Source organism: Anopheles coustani, chromosome 2, assembly GCF_943734705.1.
Source record: "Anopheles coustani chromosome 2, idAnoCousDA_361_x.2, whole genome shotgun sequence".
Lineage (NCBI taxonomy): Eukaryota > Metazoa > Arthropoda > Insecta > Diptera > Culicidae > Anopheles > Anopheles coustani.
The window spans coordinates 39724716-39743032 of record NC_071289.1 but is presented as its reverse complement, the minus strand read 5'-3'; the positions used below and the strand labels follow the sequence as shown (position 1 = coordinate 39743032).

General features: G+C 48.1%; 1 protein-coding gene across 2 annotated transcripts; it reads right to left on the bottom strand.

Annotated features, from left to right (window-relative positions):
- Window positions 1–325: 325 nt before the first annotated feature.
- LOC131267670 (probable ubiquitin carboxyl-terminal hydrolase FAF) lies at window positions 326–17230 on the bottom strand. Of its 2 annotated transcripts, none has more exons than XM_058270601.1 (17): window positions 17195–17230; window positions 14838–15043; window positions 14580–14749; window positions 9180–14500; window positions 7871–8299; window positions 7649–7788; window positions 7249–7564; window positions 7010–7163; window positions 6764–6911; window positions 6302–6676; window positions 6095–6218; window positions 5180–5286; window positions 4750–5101; window positions 4406–4668; window positions 4095–4324; window positions 3662–4011; window positions 326–1583 (listed from the first exon to the last, which is right to left on the bottom strand). In XM_058270601.1, exons 2-17 carry the CDS (start codon window positions 14960–14962, stop codon window positions 1020–1022), a joined length of 9168 nt encoding a protein of 3055 aa, XP_058126584.1. In that variant the 5' UTR covers window positions 14963–15043; window positions 17195–17230; the 3' UTR covers window positions 326–1019. The 2 variants fall into 2 exon arrangements, with proteins under 2 accessions (XP_058126584.1, XP_058126583.1); XM_058270600.1 differs by lacking the exon at window positions 17195–17230 and adding an exon at window positions 16083–16262.
- Between the last annotated feature and the right edge of the window lie 1087 nt (window positions 17231–18317).

Genomic DNA, 18317 nt, shown 5'->3' with positions numbered 1-18317 from the left:
GCAGAACAGTCTATTCTGAGTGGTACACAACAATTTGTTTGCCAGTTGCCTTCCAACAAATCAGGAAATTTAACCGCTGTCGACGGATCACCCGTCACCACGACAATGCGAGCTCTCACACATCGGCTCAAACAACTGCTTTTTTGAGTACTCAAAACATCGATTTGATGAGTCATTCGCCATATAGTCCTGGATCTAGCACCAAATGACTTCTTTTAATTTCCGTACGTAAAAAAATAAACTGAGAGGTCAACGTTTTTCATCACCTGAAGAAGCGAAGATCTCTCAAAAAAGAATCGTGTCGATTGAAACATTAAACATTTTTTTAACAACACAAATAGCGCTCGTATGTCAAAACGTTCTGAGTACGGATAACCTCAAAAACGTCTAACTTTACGATAAAATTGTTAATTAACAGATTGCATCACCAGTTTTTCCAAATCCCGAAACTTAAAAGGCAACCCTCGTAATGCTTGAAAATGGTCAACCTTTTTTCACCTTCTTGCAAACGACTTCAGTGCAAAGGATATTTCAATTCATTATTAAAGGTTAAACCATGGTTGTGTGTATATGTGTGTATGTGTGTGTTGATGTGTGTTGAAGCGTTGAGTTTTTCTGCATGTTATGTGTATCGTTCGTCCTTGCAAACCTGCTGCTAGAGTTACTCTTTTAGCTATTCCTGTTTTTTTGTTTTTTTTTCTTGTCCAGCCTTCCGCTATCAGTATTTCTAACAGATACAAATTAGCTCCTAGTTCCGCTTCGCACAACCGCCCGCGTGCGTTCACGTCCATTCAATGAATTGAAGCACAAAGTGTCCTCAAAACTTCCAGCTACACAAGTCGGCTTTCCGATTCACGTGTCCCTTCAGCTCTTCGCGTCTGTGAAAGACAATCTACTCCAGCATCCTGCCTGCTACGTCGCGTATGACACGTTACGGTGTAGATATGCCATCATCTCACGCGGCCAAAATGATTGCACATTTTGGGTTATATGCTTCACAAGCAGTCCACCTGGTTGTGCTAACTGGTAGCCGATTGTTCACCGTCGCCACCGGGCCCAATTCCGGAACGATCCTTCTTGTTGGCCATCAATGTACCCGAGGGGCTCGAAAGGGCCACGGACGACGATGGTGATACCGATGGCGCTACGTTCACAAGCGACAACTGAGGTGATGTCGTGGCACTACTACTACTACTAGGTCCTACTACTGCCGGCGCCGTGGACGCCTTCGACGTCGTGTGTTCTGTCGATGCCACCGAAGGGTGGTCGGAACTAATATCAACGCTGGACATCCCAACAGTTAGTTGCTTCACCGCCGAACCGGGCCGGACCTGATCACTATCGATGGTGCCGGGTGGTCCATTATGACCATCGCCGTATGCTTGCTCGGCGCTTCGAGTCGACATCTGCGGAGAGTAGATGGTCGTCAATGCCGTGCCGGATGACAGACTGCTGGCCGTTACAGGTGGCGGTAATGCCGTCTTTTCCATCTCTTCCAGCTTCTCCATTACATCGTCTGTTGGATGCATTTCCGTCGGATCATGGCCAGCCGCTACATGAGCTTCCGGTTCCTGTTCCTGAATCTAAGAATATAAATGATATTGTTATACGTCGTTGTTATGCTAAATCAATTTAACACTGGAATGAATGGTTTATATTTTATTAAAAATGTGTCATACTACATATGACTACTAGTACATATAGCCCAAATTAAACACTTATACAACACTGCCGAATATAAATTACATAATACAATAGACTGTCGATTATTCGCGGTAAAGGGGTCCGCGACAGCCGAGCGGTAACGCCGGTTAGAAAATCGGCCCATGAGCGCCGGGGCTCACCACCTCGACGGCGTGGGTTCGAATCCCAACCGAGACCGGACCCTCCCCTGTACGAGAGGACTGACTATCCACGTACAACAGGGAAACAAGTCTCGTAAGCCCTTAACGGGCAGGCATGACCAAGAGGTCGTTACGCCAAGAAGAAGAAGGTGGCATGTTAACCGAGAATAGGCCAATTTCAAGAAAAATCCATAATAGGCACGGTAAACGAAGAATAATCGCCAGTGTAATGGTGAATCACACTACTCGATCCGTCAAAAACAATTGTAGTATTCATACTCTTTCATTGCATGCGTAATCTGGTTAAAAGCCCAAACAACCAGTAGTTCATTCAATCGCGATATAATTGAATATTTAACTAACTTTATCGTACCTTTAATGTGTTCAAAAGACCTACAAACAAAAGTACGAAAACATGTCAACAAAATACATTTAAAAAATACTATATTTTATCGTTCATGGAAACGTTTTTAACCCCTGCACATTCCTGCCAAGCCGAACATATGGCCCAAAATTTTACATTTTTGTATAGTTTTTTATCTAGAACCGAAGAAAAAAATCTATTTTCCAAAAAACATTGGGATTTTTTATTAAATGATGATCAGTTTGCATATGTATTATTTGTGACTGTGATCAGTACAAATTACACTGTTTTCAGGGCCAATTCGTCGGCATCAAGCTGCTCTTTGTTGGTAGTAGGCAGTCAATTGCACGCGCACTGTTTTTGGTTTGGTTTCGTTAGAAAGCACTTTGGGTTTGTTAAGTTTAACTTTGCCATTATCGGTAACAACATTGGCGCGACAACAACGCGACATTTTCTCGTCGCGTCAATGTTGCTACCGATAATGGCAAAGTTAAACTTAATGAGCCCAAACTGGTTCCTAACGATGCCAAACAAAAACCTTGCGCGTGCAATTCACTGCCTACTACCAACAAAGAGCAGCTTGATGCCGACAAATTGGCCCTGAAAACAGTGTATTGCTGATAATACGCACAAATTTGGTTCAATTACATTGATTAGTGTCAAATATATGAATACAAGTATACAAACAAATACACTAAAAGGCATCGTTTGACGTACGCGAACACCCATTTAACGTTTTCGCTAAATTGCGAAGAGAGAAAACTGCAGCTTATTAGCCGTTGCTGACAGTCACATCGGTTTGAGCGAAAACGATAAATGGGTGTTCGGGAAGTACAAACGATGCCTTTTAGTGTAAGAACGTGTTATCGAAGCAGGTGCACTCGAAATAAAGGACGCGCAACAAAAGTAGAAACAAAACGCGTGTTACAAAAAACTGCCCGAGCCAGGGCAAAGCTGTACAACTTCCATCGGCTTACCCGAGTCAGGATTGGGCAAAACTATGAAGGGATTAATTTAAAAAATGGTTTTATTGCGAAACTGAAGTTGCAATTAGAAGTATAAGGGTTTTGAGAAAAGGGGTTCTGAGCATTATGACCTACACAGCCTTATAGCAGCTAATTCAGTATTCGGTACAATTTGTCCATTATTTCTGCAATACCTAGTTTTCCCCTTATTACTTTCTTTATAACAGAGCCAACCACCCAACGAGCTAGCGACAGTAAAAAAAAACTCACGATAATTCGGGATTCTGCTGTAACATAAAACATACAACTAATAGTAGGACATTTCGATTGACATTTTTTTAGTTTTATAGGCTATGCCAAAAATTAGTATTTGTTGCTTTGATACAGATGCTTAAACCCCCTACGTTCCATTGAGCAATAAAGGTGACATCAGATAGTGGTTTAATTCATATGACCGAAGCTGTACTTATGTTTCAGTATGTACGTACCTCCTCGGGACACAAATCAAACGCCATCTGGAGAATCTCTCGTACAGACTGTGACTTTTCCAGCAGGAACCCATTGGTATTGTCGTTACTTTGGGCCGGCGGGGACCACGAGTTGTAGTTGTACTGGCTGTTGCCCGTGGTGCGATGTTTCTCCAGCTCCTCCTGCAGCCACTCGATGGCCAGCGTCCACTGTTTCGCCAGCGCCACGTCGGTGTGTAGTTTGTTTAGCGCCACGGTGCTCTTCGAGAACAGGTGCACCATACATTTGATGCACTGGTAGGCACGTTTCTGGTAGTTCAACTTACTCCGCCGAATAATCTCCAACAGTCCGTCCCGGTCGTGACCGACGCCTGTGAACACGCCCGCACAAAAAGAGAACCTCGTTAGGTACCAGAAAGGGAGCAGCAGCACATATCATCATCACGCCACTCACCCAACAGTGCATTCATTATGCGAATGCCTTGCCAAGAGTCTTCGATCAGCAGTATGTGCAGCAGCAGGTCCGTGTAGTGCTTCATATCGTGCCAGTACACGTAATCGCACTGGAACAGCAGTTCCATCAGTATGTTGCTGGAGAACTGCGGATTCTCCCAGCAGCAGTACTGCAGCAGTTTAAACCCGTCCTCGCCTATGTTCACATCCTCCAGCAGGCGCTTGATGTAGCTGCAAATGACAGTATATGCAAATATTAGTACCTAGATAACGAAAGAACTGTTTGTGACGGTCTTCGGTAACGACACCTACCCGCTACGGTTGTAAAGATATTCGATGCACTCTTCGGGCACTGGTATGAGCGCGTTCTTGCGAGTTATGTGCTCATTTATGTACTTGTTTGGCAGCACCGGCGACCCATTGATGGCGCTTCGGCAGCGCGACGACACGTCCATCGATCGGACCAGGTGCGACACGACGTGATGCAGCTTGCTCAGATCCGGATACTGATACTTGATCGTTGGCCCCGTACCATCGTCCATTGCGACCTTCATGAACAGCACCGGTACGTTCAGCTGCAAAAGCAAAACACAATTAGTATTGCCGGTCAGCTTAAAACCACACCAAACACTCCCCCCCCCTCCCGTCCGAAGTACCTTGATGAGCTGACACTCCTCGCGGTAGCCAAATCCGGCGTACATCGAGAACAGACTGAAATAGTGCGGCAAGTGTTTGCCGTGCTCGGGCACGTCCGATTTCAGCAAGGCGAGCACGGCGACCAGCACCTGTTCGCACAAGCTGCTTCCCTCGAAGCCAGCCACAGGCTCGTCCTCGGCCGCGTAGTGACAAAAGGAGACGACCAGCTTCGCGAAGCACGATCGAATCTCGGGCAAAGGGGCGGCTAACAGATACTCGCTCAGCCGGCCCGGCGGGTCCAGCAGCACGTTCCGTGCGAACCATTCCCGTATGACGGCAGATCCCTCGAGCGGCACGCGGAATATTTCATACCTGTTGCAGAAAAACAAAAACACACAAGATTAGTAGCTGATAAAAATTAGCAACCACCGAAGCTTTGTTAATACTCACCAATCCATCACCTGACCGCGAATCGTTTTCTTCGTCTTAAAGCCCGAATGAAACAGAAACTTTGCGGCCAATCGGACCTTCAGCAGACACACCTCCTCTTGTCCTTTCTGAATCGGGAAATAAACATAAATGATGATGAGTCTGATCTTTAAAATGTCGGCGCACTTCGTGGAAATCATCATGAAACAAAACCCATTTACAAAAAATTGAGACCAACATCGGATGGAAAATTATCATGGAATCACATCTTTATCTGCAGTAGCCTTAACCCACTGACATTGCCTCCGACTTTATTCAGTGGCTTCGTTCCTACTTATATGATCATTCTTATGATGTAAATCTAAATTCTAAAGGATTCTATCAGCAATCTCCTTTTCTTCTTTTACACTTCTTATCTGTAGTTACCAATTGAAAACCCAAACATTGCGCAGATGCAATTCGATACGTGATGCCTAAACCCCGGACAATAAGCTTATCTGGGATCCGCCACAGCCGAGCGGTAGCGCCGTTTAGAAACCACCTCGACGGCGTGGGTTTGAATCCCAACCGAGACCGGATCCTCCCCTGTACGAGAGGACTGACTATCCTGACTAGAAAGCCCTTAATGGGGTAGGCATGACCGAAGGCGGTCGTTACGCCAAAGTGAACTTATGGGCACCCTATAGGCAGTACGTTTATGGCCAGTTTGCTCGAATGGCTACTATGAGCAGTATGTTTAATAGAGCTTACTTTGCTTTTAATAGTTGTGATACCCCTAATACATTTAAGCAATTAAAAATGGAACCAAATTGTACATAAGATTTATAAGTTATGCACGTTTTTTGCATGCATTAGCCACAGTTACTCATCGGGACTTTGTATATTCGTTGAGTTTTTTCTAACAAATAAACAACGACAAAAAAAAAACAAACTTACCACGAGCAGCCAGACTGGAATCTTATTCTTTGGTTTGATTGGAAACTCTGTCAGTTTTTTCATAAAGTTGAAAAACTCTACCGAGAAAAGCATCCGTGAGTGAAGGAATCGTATGTTTTGTATTCTAGAAAATAGATAAAATCAAACAAAACATAAGTTATTCGAACCCGTGCTGAAACAAAACAGAGCAGGATGCACAGAACGAACCGTATGCACCGCTCCACGATCGGCTCCATGAGGAAGTAGTAATTATCGCTCTGTGCCAACGAAAGGCTCTCGATGTCCGGCTTCACCTGGGCCCTGATATGTGGTGGCAGTGAGAAGTAATCCAGACGCCACCAGAATGCATTTTTCGGCGGCTTCGCGTAGTAGACGTCGTTGCGCGTGTAGAACAGCATGTACGCGTTCCACCAGCGCTTCTGCCGGCGATACTGTACCCGCTTCAGATTGTTGTCGTACACCTCGCCCATGTAGTCACCGCCGAAGCACTGCGCCTTCATCTCCTCATCGTCGTCCATCTTGCACTCCGTCACCTCACCGTCGTCAAACTTGTACCACTTCTTCTGGCCGGTGGCATAGTTTCTGAGGGGCGAAAGGGAAATACATGCGGTGTTTAATATGGAATGATAAAAAGAATGTGCGCGCTTCTTTGTGCATGCCACTTCTTACTTGTGAAGGATATAGCTATAGTAATGGCCACCGGATGCTTGCCCACTGTGCACGACGATGCCGGTCAGCTGGTAGCGTGTCGAACCTTGATCCTCCTGGTTGGGCGCCACGTTGATGACTTCACCCTCCAGCTTCGCAAGACCAGAAACTTGGACGTGGATAAAAAAAACAGCGAAGAAAAATAATGTTTGTTGGAAAAAAAAGTAAGAATAAGCCACAATACACGAGAAACAGCTTTTAACCTACCCGTGTATGGCTCCATATCTAACACCCTCGGGAACTCGAAATAGTCATTATACTTGATAGCACACACCCGTTCGTAATCATATTCGAAACGCTTCAATTGTATTGCTAGAACGGGCGGCAGTTTGCTTACACACAGCCGTTTCACTGTCACGACCTGGCGAAAGAACAGAGTGCAAAGTGTTGGAAATTGTGTTTAATGACCGAACGACACAAAGCCTCCTCCTCTCAATCCTACGCACCTTTTCATCACATTTATCACAGTGGTACGCATCGGCACCTTCCAGTATTTCGCCCCGAACGTACTGCTCCAGCGAGTCCGTCAGCGAGCTATGGTTTCTTATATCGACACTAAGTACACTAAATGGTTCATCCTTGCTGTACCGGTGCGGGCAGTCTTGGCATATTTTCTGATCGCTAAAACATCCACCCAACGTCGCAGACATCAGCTGCTCGCAGTTCAGGGCTTTCAGGCCTTCGTCAATGCTTTCAAAAAGTGACATAAAAAATTCCACCGCATCCTGCTGCTCGCGTAGATTCACTGGCTCCCCTTGTAACCTACGACGAAGACGAGCCAAGAACAAGAACGAAAACAGATCTTAACACCTTAGGGGTTTCGAGACCATTTTGCGAGGTACTTACTTGAAATGTCTCCAGAGACCACGAGGTACATAATACTGTAATGCGCTATGACCAAGATAGCAAAAGATTACCATCACATACTTCAGTATGCCGATGTGATAGTTCTTTCCTCCATCGTCTCCATCCTTCTGCACGGCGGGCTAAACCACGTCCACCAAAAAAGGTACAATTAGTCACATTTACAACGCATCGCTCATTGCTCCCCCGTCACCATCATCCTACCAAAGAATGTCCATCTGGGTCTTCGTTGAAATCTTCCCTCTGATCGGTCACCGCCTGGTGAATACGCACGATACCGTTCCGCAGCGCTGGGACCATGTAGAGCTGCTGCAGGACAGAGTTCATGTAGCACGTGGCGCCGGCATTTTTTAAGCCACAGAACCCATGCGGTGCGCGGGGTGAGTCGGGTGGCAGATACTCCCAGTCGCGCACCGGTTCAATATCCTCGAAAAACATATCGTTCAGCAGCATCGCAATGGTGGACATGAGCTCGATGGAATTGTGGCACAGTGCCACCAGCAGATCGAGCGCAGCTGAAATGGTGCGCGGCGTACGGCACACTGGTGGTGGCAGGGGAAAGTTTATCTCTTTCCGGCATCGATAATGGATGTACTGGAACGACGCGTTGAACACGAACTCCTGGACTAAATCCTGAAAAATTGTGATTTAAAGAAATAATTATTTTTAAATTCAAATATATGAACTACAGCAACGCGTGAAAATAAACCGATATCCATAAAAATGTAAATATAATAGCTTATAGATTCTTCTTCTTCTTTTCCTTCTTCTTCTTCTTGGCGTAACTACCGTCTTCGGCCATAGCTTACTAGAGTTTTTACCTTTGCGCACATGGATTGTCAATATTCTCGATCAGAGGAGGCACAGTGGTTCAGAGTCCGGGGTTAAATGAATAAATGATAAATGATAAATTTCTGACTGAAATAAGGACGTCTGCAGCAAAATTCTTTATAAAATCACAGTTTAGTTGACTGTAGCTGCAGGTTTGGTGCTCACAAAAAGTAGTAGCTAGTAGTAAACTAGAAATCAGATTGGAAACATGAAACTGTATTGAAAAATCTAAAATGTAAAAGTATAAATATTGGTATTAATTCATCAGAAACAACCGAAAACTGTGTGAAAAATTTAGACGGTCCAGAACGCCCCTCTGGCTTTGCTACTGTGAAAGGGCTCATGGGCTTCAAAAGTTTGTTGAGAGCAAAATTTCAAGTCCAAGATACGAGAACCAAAACAGCTATAAAAGATGTGAGATCAGAGACTTCTTGTGAATGTCCATCGTTACACACCGAAATCTCAATCATATCCTGAAGAAGGAGAGTCCACCTTCGCAAAATGTACAAACTACTTAATATTCTGCTCTGATTCACCCGTAAGTAATGAAAAAAGGTTCGATTTAACAAAACAAATAACTGGAATAGTATCAGCTTACTTAAGAGGTAAAAGTGTAGACTGCTATAAAAAAAAAATAATACAATAGATCGGTAATTAATTGCGCATGTTTAATGTGACTCACCACCAAAAGCGTATTCAGACAACGCTTATCGTCCGGCTTCATATGGTACACCAGAGCCCGGGTGAGACACAGGTGCCCTTCCAGGATGTCCTCGTGCACCAGCGTTTTGCCATGCTCGGCCACATTGTCCCGCACCCAGTAAAGCCACTTGATTTCCTTGCTCAGCAGCTCCTCGGTGTTGAGCACGAGCGCATCGTGGCGGCCTTTGTACTGCAGCAGCTGCGCAAATAGCTGCAAATAGTCCGAGCACGTCTCGGTGCGATGGTTAACGTCGCGCCAGATGCGATACAGCACCCGCACGACCGCCTGCAGCAGATCCTCGGACACCTCGACCGTTAGCATGGCCAGCAGCTGCTCGCGTGCGATCATGCGCATCTTGGCCGACGGATTCCCCACCAACAGCGAGCCCAGAAAGCTGTCCCAGAGACAGTCTTCGTTTTGCAGCGCCTTCACAACGTCTGGGTGCAGCGCGAACGCAAGTGTGAGAACTTCCAGCGCCACCTGCAGCACCTCGTAGTCTACGCTGCGATCTACGACGGCCACAAGCTGCTGCTGCTGCTGTTGCTGGTGGTGATGCTGCTGTTGCTGCTGTTGCTGCTGGTGGTGCTGCTGTTGGTGGAGCTGCTGTTGCGCATCGGAAGTTCCCGCCGGACCGGCCGAATTGCTGCTACTGCTGTTACAGCAGCTATTGCCGCTGGTGCTAGTGTCGCCATCGGTGCTGCTGCTACTGCTACTGTTGCTTGCGACGCTGCTGGTGCTATTTCGGCGCTTGCTTCCATCACTGACCTCCTCCGCCGTGGTAGTGTCCGCTGACACATCCTTGCCGCCCATCTCCGCTGATTTGGAAGTGAGCGTGGCCGAGGCCGGTTGTTGCTCACCGGCGCCATCACGCGCAATGAAGATACGTTCCCGCAGGGCGTCCCACGATACCGGTTCCCAGCTTACCGATGCCCTGAGCGCCACCTCCATGATCGCCTTTACGGTCCCCTGCGACGGGTAGGTCCACTCGCCCCGGTAAAGCTGGGTTACAAAGTCCGTCTCAATGGCACCGGGCCGGTTCTCCACCTCAAGGATGTACGCGGCCAGTCGCTTCGCGAACCCGTGCAGCGTATGCTCGCAGCGCAGCCCACCCCGCAGGACGTTGTGCAGTGGAGTGAACCGGCGCAGTTGGGCCTGAAACTGATCGAACTGCAGCATCTGATCGTAGAAGGTGGGCGGCGGCACCAGGTAGCCGACGGTGAGGAAGAAAAACTTTGCCAACCGCATGGCGCACCGGAAGGTGGCCCGCTTCGTGTGCCGATCGGCGCCGGGAGCGCTCGCCAGGGCGCATTTCTCCGACAGCAGCGCCAGCATGAAATCGGCCGCCCCACAGCTGTACCAGGCGTATTGGAACTCGAGCACGGTACCTAACAATGTCGCACTGTGGTCACCAGCAGCGTCATGCCCCAGCATCAAACCATCTCCCTTTATACTGCCACCATTTCCGGCGGTAACCGTTGGCGGCACCGCGACGTTCGCCATCGGGTGAATGGGAGTAGGCGGAGGGCCGACACTCGCCGGCAGCAACATCGCCTCCAGCACCTCCAGATTGTAGAGTACGCGAACGGGTGGTGGGTCGAGGAAGAGCGACTTGAAAGCTTCCCACGTACTGGCGATGGTAGCAAACATCACAGCCTTGGTGGTACTCGCCTCTTCCGGCAAGGACGATGCTGGAGGCGGAACTGTCACTCCCGGTGGTGTCGCCTCCACCCTTCCTTCCACGAGCAGCGCTTTCCGCGCGTCGTCCATCGCCGCCTGCGACGTGCGAAACAACTCGTACAGATTGCTCACCGTCAGACGATCGAGCGGCAGCAGGTGTAGCAGGGAGCGCACACTGTCGCGTAACCGTTCGTGCTCGAGCGCGTTTGCGAGTTGATAGACCTGCAGGAAGAATTTGGTATACTGCGGCCGACGCGCAATCACCGCGCCGGGCAGCGTGTCCTCCGATTCCGCGGTCTGATGCAAAAAGAGACGCGAATGGTAGCCCTGGCCAAGCATGCCACCACCCTGTGCCAAATGCTGCTGCTGCTGCTGCTGCTGCTGTTGTTGCTGCTGTTGCTGTTGTTGCTGGCCGTGCATGAAACCCGGATGCTGGTGCATCATTGACTGCTGCTGTGCCTGGAATTGATGGTGCTGCTGCGGCTGCGACTGCTGATGGTGATGGTAGTGTTGCTTGATCGGGTCGACGTAGTTGGCGCGCGGTGGCGAGCCAGAGCTACTTTCGCTCGAGCTGTCCGGTGAACCGGTCGCCATTAAACCGGACGAAATCGGTGTCAGCTTTGCACTGAGCGACATCTTGTCCCGCACGCCATAGAACGCGAGCGTCTGCAGTTCGTCGGGCGCTACGATCAGCTCACCCGTCGCGTTATCGTATAAATCGACGCGGATCTCGTTCGCCTTCAGTGCCTTGATGCGCCGCAGCAGACTGCGCTTGAATGAGTGCATCGTTTCGTTGCTGTGGCTGATCATCTCGACGTCGTCCAGCTGGCGACCGGGCGTTTGAAATTTGATTATCAGCTCGATGTGTCGTCCACGAACGGCATGGCACAGAGGCAGCGCTAGCCGATCGCCGACGAACTTCCGATCGCACTCGCGAATGTACTCCTGCAGTGTTCGCACCATCCGACACATCTGGTCCACGAGGAGCAGCTTCTTCCGTTCGATATCACTGTGCAGTCCACCTCCTTCTCCTTCTCCCGTGGTTCCACAGCCCGTCGTGGCGGTTTTCGGCGACTCGCTAGCGGCAGTCTCCGGTTCTGTCGCCTTTGGCGAAGAAGGAAACTCTCGCAGCAGCAGTTCCATGCTCTGAAAGGTGGCACGCAGCTTCTCGCAGCACTCCTCGATGAAGCTTTCGTGGTACGCTTCCACGTCCGCCAGCTGCCGGGGACCGACCGTCATCATCTCGTTCAGTATGGCAATCGCACGGCTTGCGATCGGCTCCGGAGCGGACGTAATCACGCGCCACAGATAGTCCTTACCAATCAGCTCCTCGCCGTTGTTGTACAGAACGTACGAGGTGCTTCGATGGTGGTGATGGTGGTGGTGGTGGTGGTGCTTCGCCGACACAATCCGTTCCTCCTTCGTGTTGACCGCCCGAAAGAACCGATCGAAGCACTTGATACCGTTCTCGGTCAGCAGCAGCGGGTCCAGCTTCAGCAGGTTGTTCTCGAAGAAGTCCCGATTGATGCCGGGGTCGAGATCCGGGTTTTCGCCCATGAGCTTGCTGAACCAGCGAAAGCACTCCTCTCGATCGCTCTCGAAGGCGGCATTCACGGCTAGCGAGTTCCAGATCTGCTTCGCCTGGTCCGCACACAGCCACAGATGGCCATCCTTGAGCAGGAACTTGAGGAAATCTAGCCTCTCTTGTATCTGCTGCGGATGGGGGTAACGATTGTCCAGCCTAAGCTTGGCCGGTTTCAGCGAGGGATCGGCCGCAACCAGCGCCCGCACGCGATTCATGTAGCAGGTGAGGCTGTTCGTTACGAGAATTACCAGCTTGTGCTCGTTCTGCAGCTGATCGATGATTTTCTGCCGGTTCATCGAGTGGTGCATGCGCGGCGTATGGTTTGGCGTCGTGTCGTACAGCGAGCAGATGTCCCGTATGAGCCGCAGCGCGGGCAACACCCACTCATCCCGACCCTTGAGTTCCTCGACGCACTTCACCAGCCAAATGCCTTTCTGTGCATCGCGTTCCTGCGAGCAGCTGTAGTCCAGAATCTTGACGTGAGACTGCAGCGCCTGCTCCAGCACCTCCAGCGGCGTATCGGCACTGTGCGCCAGGTTCCAGAACATGTTCAACACCTTCTGCGCCATCATGCCGTTTTTGTCATCCTCGGCCAGGCGCCGGTTCAGCTCCAGCAGCCTCTCGCGCTGCTTCCGACTGCCAGACTTCTGCATGCTGGTCTGAAAGCACCGAAACAGGTAGTCCAGCTGGTCGGCACTGAAGTCCCAGGCCAGCTTGGCAAGCAGGTCGTGCACATTTTTCGCGATCGCTTCGTGCTTGCCCTCCTGCGCGTTCCACACCGCGTCCAGGTCGTCGAACGTAAGCGCCCGCTCCTTGATCAGAAACCGCAATATCTTCTCCAGCTTTTCCACGTACTGCGACTGGTGGAGGGAGTCGCGCAGCACGATCCCGAGCACCCGATTGCTGCGAATCCACAGGGCCATCTTGTTGGCGCTCAGAAAATCGCCGTCCTCCTCGGCGATCAACCCGCGGTGTGGGTAGATGGACACATAGCTCAGCACCCGGTTGATCTCGTTCAGTGCGTTCATTTTGCCATTAAAGCTCGATATCTGCAGCACGTGCAGGATGATTTTCAACCGCGCCATCTCCAGCTCGTTCAGCAAACTCTCTTGCCCAGGGACGCGCGTCAGCAAGGCACGGGCAAACTTCACGATTCCGGTCATAAAGTCGTTCTTCCCCTCGAACACTACCTCCCGCTTGAGCTCGGCGTCCGTGAGGCTCTCGAGTACGGTCAGCACGAACCGGCATCCGGGCAGCAGATACCGCTCGATCGTTTCGACGGTTAGATACTCTGCACACAGCCCGAACGGACGCAGCAGTGCGAACAGCAGGTGTAGGGACATCTTCCCTTTGGGCTTCTGTTTTTCGCCCGGCCCACCACCACCGCCGGATTGTAGGTCCTGCTCGCAATGATGCTGCTGATGCTGCTCGATGGCCATTGTCATCCGTTTGAGGAAGTTATCAAAGCCCTGATGGACACCAAACTGATTGATAAAATTGAGTAGCCAACCGCGCGGGTTTTTCGTCTCTAGCGGTGGCTTTGCGAAGCACACAATGGCTGCTGCGATGTCCTGCAGTTGCTGCTGCTGCTGTGGTTGCTTTGCCGTGGATAATGCGGGCGCATTGCTGCTGCTAGTGGTGGTACTGCTACTTTCGGTGCTGTCCGGCAAGGACGACGAAGACGACGATGAGGATGACGACGAGGAGGTGGCGGTTGGGTTGGCCAACGTGGACTGCACTGCAGGCGGCGGTGGCGGTGGAGGCGGTGTAACCATGTTTTCCGGCTGGCGAGCAATGTTGTGCACGTGAAACTTGTTCTCCGGATCGAACACGATCGCCAGCAGCTCCAACAGTGACTGATTGTCGCGCTCCATGTGCAGCGATGCCAAGCGTAGAAATTTGCAGCACGACTTGAAGATGCATACGTGGATGTTGTTCTTCCACGACATGACAGCTTCATCCGTGAGTATGTTGATGAACGAGGTCGCCAGCTCATTCTGATAGAATCGAACGCATGGTTCACAGTCTCCATCTACCCCTGAAAGAAAAAAAAACCAGCGAACACCCGAGTTTAATATAAACAGCCGTGGCACAGTTGTGGGAGCTTCAGAACATACCCGCGATCGATAGTTGTATGGCCGCATCCAGCAAACAATCGAGCTCCTGCGACGGTAACACCGGGACGACCCAGCGCGAGTTGGAAATTTTGGCATTCAACGAAGCAAGCTTTTCCACGGGGAAACTGCTAATGAGCGCCGCAGTCGTGTTGTTGCTATTACTGTTATGTCTACAACGGAGGAAACCCAACGGTGTCATTAGATTGTAAAGATTGCGTTTTAAAAATATCGCCACAATTATCAGCTGCGATAACTTACGCATTATCAGCTGTGTTGTTGCTGTTCTGATGCTCGCTCACTGTCGTTGTTTGACCATCTTCCCGTTGTTCCATTGCTTTGCCATTGGTTCGTTCCATGGACTGACTGACGGTATCGAATGTCATAGCAACAACCGTGGCGACTGGACCGCGTTTCAATCGCTTCCTCACAAGGTTATTCTATTCCGATGAAGATGCACTTGTATGCTGTCGAAAAGAAAAAAGTAAATGAGTGTTTAAGCAATCATTCTCTTCTAGTGCTGAAACTGAAGTTCCACCCGGGAAGAATGTGACTGTCGTAAGTAGAACGGTATACATTGTAGCCTTTTAGGGCGAAAACTTGTCTAATCATTTTATGGCGACTGCCTGTCTACGCATAAAATGCGTAGACGAACTACTGAACTGTATTTAGACGATGAGAACGGCGATTTTCTTCAAAAAAACTATTATGTCAATTATTTGTCACCATATCACTGATTCATTTTTAAACGCTCTAGAACAAACTACACCCATATTTTTCTTCACTACCATGCACAAATAGTTGCATCAAGTTATGAACTAGGGCAAATTTTTCTTCATTGCCAAATTGACCGACGTCCGGTGTGGTAGATAACAAAGAAACACACAAAAATCGATACACCAGTGCTTGCTGCAATGCAAGGATACAACCAGCACCGTCGTTCAGTACCAGCCGCAATCCTGGCGACTCCGTCCGATAAACGCACTTCCGCACCATTTAGCAATCAACGATCCCCAGAGAGGATCGCCCATTGGCCTCTGGATGCAATTTGAGCCTCAATGCACTGGGCGGTTGTTCCCGGTGCAGTCGACTCGAAATTGGTCACGGCCTACCTAGTCACTTTTCCTACCACCAGACACCACCTTCTCACGACAAGTTCTGCTCTTTTCGCACACACCCGTTTACGCACCACACTGGTAGACACAATTTCTCTCTTTCTTTTCACTTTCCACTCCTGCCGCCGTCATGCTGCTCCTGCCGCTTACGCTGTGCATGCAACTTCCGAACCGAAAAACCGATACCGGCCAAAATGGCCGACAGAAAATTGGTGATTTTTCCTCCACTTTAGCCCTGGAGCCGGACTGAATCACAATACCATTCGATGACGACGACGACGACGACGACAACGACGATGACGGCAGACAGGGGGCAGTTTATAAATAAAAATGGCACCTTCGAGCAGACAGCCAAAACTAGCCTGGAAAACACACTGCGTCTCGTACTTACTCTACGTTTTCTAACCGGAGTCACCGACCATTGGAAGGGTAATCCAACTAACTGCAGAACAAAGCTGACTCAGTTTTCTAGTGCTCACAGCTGCGGCCCATCAATAGACCACGGTCCATGAAGCAAAATCCAGAACGTACATTTAGCTTCGCGACGAATTGGCAAACTGTCGTCCGTCTGCTTTTTCCTTGCACTACACCTTTTCAGTTCGTGGCTGCTTAATAGTGTGCGGGTAGAGGGAACAACACATCGGACACGGAAAAGCTGTCAAACTTTTGCATGTGTCAGTTATGGAAGCCTAAAGGTGCTGTTACACGGATGTAACATTCGTTCCATTAGTAATATACCATTTTTTATGTTTCTCAAAAGATTTACGATCGTAGTTTACTGTTCCAGTTATTATTGAAACTTTTAAAAAGGAACCGAACATTCGAAGCTAAGCAGGCGAGATATCTGACCACAAGAAAGATGTTTTTCGTTGAAATATATTGTCGTTAACACGCCTCATTCGCACACTTCACATATTCAGCTACTTTCGTTAGTACAGTACAGTCACTACTTTTTCTACAGTAGTTTGGTTTGAAACATGTTTTCTCGGCATTGTTGCGTGATCTACTGTTGATGCACTCGTTTAATTGCACCTTAACTCACATGGGCGAGTCAGTTGAGTGTAGATTATGTGTACCATGCGAAACCAACACTAGAAAAATGACAGCTTTCTTCTGATTGTCCATTGATCCGCACAGGATCCTGTCTTGTTGAGGGCCGGTCAAACATATGATACTCGGCGAACATTACTTTCAACATATCCCTAGGTGTACGCTAGTGTTGTGATCTGCTGTTTAATGGTCAAGTGAACAAATTACAAAAAGCCAAATCCAATTGGTCCTATTAGTTGCTGGCTATTTGTTGCTCTCTATTTCAGATAAAATCATAAATCCCTGAACACCCCCCTGAACATTGCGTACTGGCACTTATTGCAGAAAATATGTTTTTCATTGCCTTGATGGCACGGATAGATGCAAACAAACGAAATACCGTGTAGGGAAAAGCTAATACACCAATGGGACTGTTATTACAAACCACTGAATCCTCAACACGACCTAACTCACCTTTAAGCCTGTTATCAGATTTAGGCTGTTATGAGCTGCAAATTTTCGTACGATCACTCATCAGTACGGATGCGCAAACAATGATAATAGGAACTCTGATGTAAGCAATTTGCAATTTTATGTTTATGGACGGGAATTACTTGTTAAGATTCACAACATATGTGAGTATAACATTGTTATTATGCACACCATGATAACAGTGAAATCTTTTCTTCAAACTATTTCCAGGACTATTGCTGACAGCAGTGAGTTTTGTGTGTGTGTGTATTTTTTTTTTGTAATGATCGGTCAAAACAATTTAATGAAAAAAATAACAACCAAAGTTTGTATAATCATAAGGAGGAGCAATGACACATGAACAATTTTATCGACGCTTCATTTTCTTGTTCAATAATTGATTAAGTTGCAAAGCATTGAAAAAAATTATACGTTCTACACGACTATTGAATTAATGTGAAGCAATAGACTTTTACTGTAAACAAAATTAGTGTGTTGGCCATCTTTATTTATTTTATTTTTTAATCTGAAAGCGATAATTTGCGTTAACGCTCAAAGTCTTTTGTAAAACCATCAAAGGGAAATATAAATCGTATTAAATTATGCAGCTTACATAATATTCTGTTTGTATCCGACGGGTTTCTCCGCGGGCGGGTGTGATTATAATATGTGATAACGTTTAGTCTAACGTACATCAACATCAAGAACACCTCAAAAGACCCTAATCTTCATCGAATGGAATTCAGAGACGAATTTAAACATAAGTTTTGGAATCTATTCTCAAATTAACCACACGTTGTTAAATTCGCCGAACTGATCATGACCTACGAGCCTTAGGGTAGAACATTGTGGCGTTAGTTTAAATCTCGACCAAGACTGGTCTTCCCATAGATCTACTATTTGTACAGGGTCCATGCTTACCGAAGGAAGAAATTCGAGAACACAAAAGAATACAATATTTACCGAGATTGATCCACTTTTTCTCCCACACGGAGCATGAAATCAATTAATTTCGGGACAAAAGTAAAAATGGTTAGTATATGCCAAATCTATATAACCGATTGATTCCATGTTACCTTTTAAAACCGTTGCATAAAAATATAAACCAGAAAAAGAAAAACCTGCA